Consider the following 2,500-nt stretch of genomic DNA (forward strand, 5'->3'; position numbering starts at 1 on the left):
CCGAAGAGATCTGTCGTGAAGTTGAAGGTAGCCGAGCGGGGGATGTACGAATGCTGAGAGAAGATGATGTTGGCGTCCACTCCCGCTCCTGGAGAGAGAGAGAGAGAGAGAGAGAGAGAGGGAGAGAGAGGGAGAGAGAGGGAGAGAGAGGGAGAGAGAGGGAGAGAGAGGGAGAGAGAGGAGAGAGAGAGAGAGAGAGAGAGAGAGAGAGAGAGAGAGAGAGAGAGAGAGAGAGAGAGAGAGAGAGAGAGAGAGAGAGAGAGAGAGAGAGAGAGAGAGAGAGAGGAGGAAGAGTGAAAGAGAGAGAAAAGGAGGGAAAGAGGGAGGGAGGGGGATGGTGAATGGCGGATGAGGAGAGGAATGGGGGGAGGGAGAGAGAGAGGGAGGGAGGGAGGGAGGGAGGGAGGGAGGGAGGGAGGGAGGGAGGGAGGGAGGGAGGGAGGAGGGAGAGGGAGAGAGAGAGAGAGAGAGAGAGAGAGAGAGAGAGAGAGAGAGAGAGAGAGAGAGAGAGAGAGAGAGAGAGAAAGAGAGAGAGAGAGAGAGAGAGAGAGAGAGAGAGAGAGAGAGAGAGAGAGAGAGAGAGAGAGAGAGAGAGAGAGAGAGAGAGAGAGAGAGAGAGAGAGACGGGGGGGGGGGGAGAAAGATAATAATAATAAGAGTAATAATAATAATAACAATGATAACAAATAAATAAGTAAATAAATACACATCCATGTCTCAAATCATCGAAACGAAACACTTAACTTACCGATATTAAGATCATCGTAAAAACCAGACCACTCAAAGTTACGAGAGAACTTGCGAACATCTGCGCTAAACTTGGAAGCTATTTCTTGGTTGGAAAGTAGGCCTTGAACCTCGGCTCTCGAAGGCAGCCCACTCTCCTTCATGTTCAGCAGGTGTGTCCAGACGAACGAGCCAACTGTTGAGGAAAAGGGACGTTTAAACAGCTGTTGGGAAGGTGGTATTTTGGTATTTGGTTCTCTGGAGGATGGTATTTTGGTATTTGGTTCTCTGGAGGATGGTATTTTGGTATTTGGTTGTCTCCGTGTTCTTTTGTTTGGTTAGGTTTAGGCGTTTGATTTGGATTTGTATGTGGAAGGGTTTGTTTTGTTTGTCTGGTTGTCTGTACGTGTTGGTAAATGTGGGTATGTTTGTTTGTCTCTCAATGTGTTCATTCTTTAAAAATGTATGTGAATATGCCTTGCTGTCTGTCTTTCTACGTATCTGTTCTATGTCTGTCCAAGTGTTTATCTGTGTATGTCTATGTATATATCATTCTTGCTAGGCAGTTTATTTTATATGGACATAATTCATATGCAAATCGCCTTTTCCTTAAGCTAGCAATTAAATTACACTCTGATTTGATTTTCAACGTGCTCCTCTAAAGATAAAACATATTTAATAATCTTTAGCGGTAAAAAATCGCTAGATTCTTTTGGAAAACAAAACGCAGTAAAGTTTATTAGTGTATATAATATACTATATTGGCCCTTAGTAATACTTACCATTATTCTCTTAGTTATCAGCGTACCACTCTATCTATCAACTTTGATTTGTGCGGGTAGTAACATAAATCTAGTAAGCTGACAATGACATAGGAAAAATCTATCCATAAATGACATTCCATAATCGTGTCATCATTACCGTTCATGCATATTTAGTTAATTTAGCTATTGATCTTTCACTACATCTGCTCTCCTTTTCTAGCTTCATCGTGGGAGTAATGCATGCTTATTTAAATGGTAATCAGACGGTCAAATTCACTTGCATGACATTGCTGACCTTTCGGAACGTCCCTTGCAATGATATATCTAACGCTATAACTTGACTTTAATTGACCTCTTTGTAGAGGAAAAAAACATGTATCTGGATGACCATGACACAGCTAAATCTCTTAGAATACTGAATACACTTTTTATAAACCAATTTTGCGATGATAATATATCTACCGCACCATTTGCTAACCCAGAGGGACCTAACATACGCTGGATGACAATAACACAGCATATTAAATACAATGCCTTTTCGTTTCCTTTTTTAAAACACATTTTCGTGCAACGGATACCACATCCAGTCCTCTCTTTTCCTGACCTTGATTGACCTCTTCGTGGAGCAACACGTGCTTGACGAGCTGCACCGTGGCGTAGTCGATACAGCGCATCAGCTCCAAATAAGCGGCGATTCGAAGCTCCGAGTCCATGGCGGGATCGAGGAACACGTGGCGGACGGGTTCGCGGGAGACGCCACAAGGGAACCGTCTGGCGATGTCAAAGCAGGTTTAGAATTGAGGGATGGAATAAAAAAAGGAAAGGGTGAAAGTTAAAGCGACGAAAGACTGTAAAAGAAAGGAATAATGAAAGAAAGAGAATGAATAAGGAGAACAAGAGAATGATAGTGAAATAAAGAAAAAGTATGAGATGTACACGTAAGAAAATGTTATTTTTTTATAATAATAAAGGAAAGATAGACGAAACATAAAAGCTGAAAGAAATAATAA

The 2,500-nt window shown here is 42.1% G+C and overlaps 1 protein-coding gene across 2 annotated transcripts in view; it reads right to left on the reverse strand.

Annotated features, from left to right (window-relative positions):
* LOC113808741 (uncharacterized) overlaps nucleotides 1-2,500 on the reverse strand; it is a 98,795-nt gene that overhangs the window by 56,530 nt on the left and 39,765 nt on the right. For both annotated transcript variants that reach the window (XM_070136665.1, XM_070136666.1), the window contains exons 16-18: nucleotides 2,095-2,261; nucleotides 749-922; nucleotides 1-88 (exon numbers count right to left, since the gene is read on the reverse strand). The exon at nucleotides 1-88 is cut by the window's left edge and continues 22 nt beyond it. In XM_070136665.1, coding sequence (XP_069992766.1) covers nucleotides 1-88; nucleotides 749-922; nucleotides 2,095-2,261 — 429 coding nt within the window. The remainder of the gene's footprint in view (nucleotides 89-748; nucleotides 923-2,094; nucleotides 2,262-2,500) is intronic.

Source organism: Penaeus vannamei, chromosome 22, assembly GCF_042767895.1.
Source record: "Penaeus vannamei isolate JL-2024 chromosome 22, ASM4276789v1, whole genome shotgun sequence".
NCBI classification, from domain to species: domain Eukaryota; kingdom Metazoa; phylum Arthropoda; class Malacostraca; order Decapoda; family Penaeidae; genus Penaeus; species Penaeus vannamei.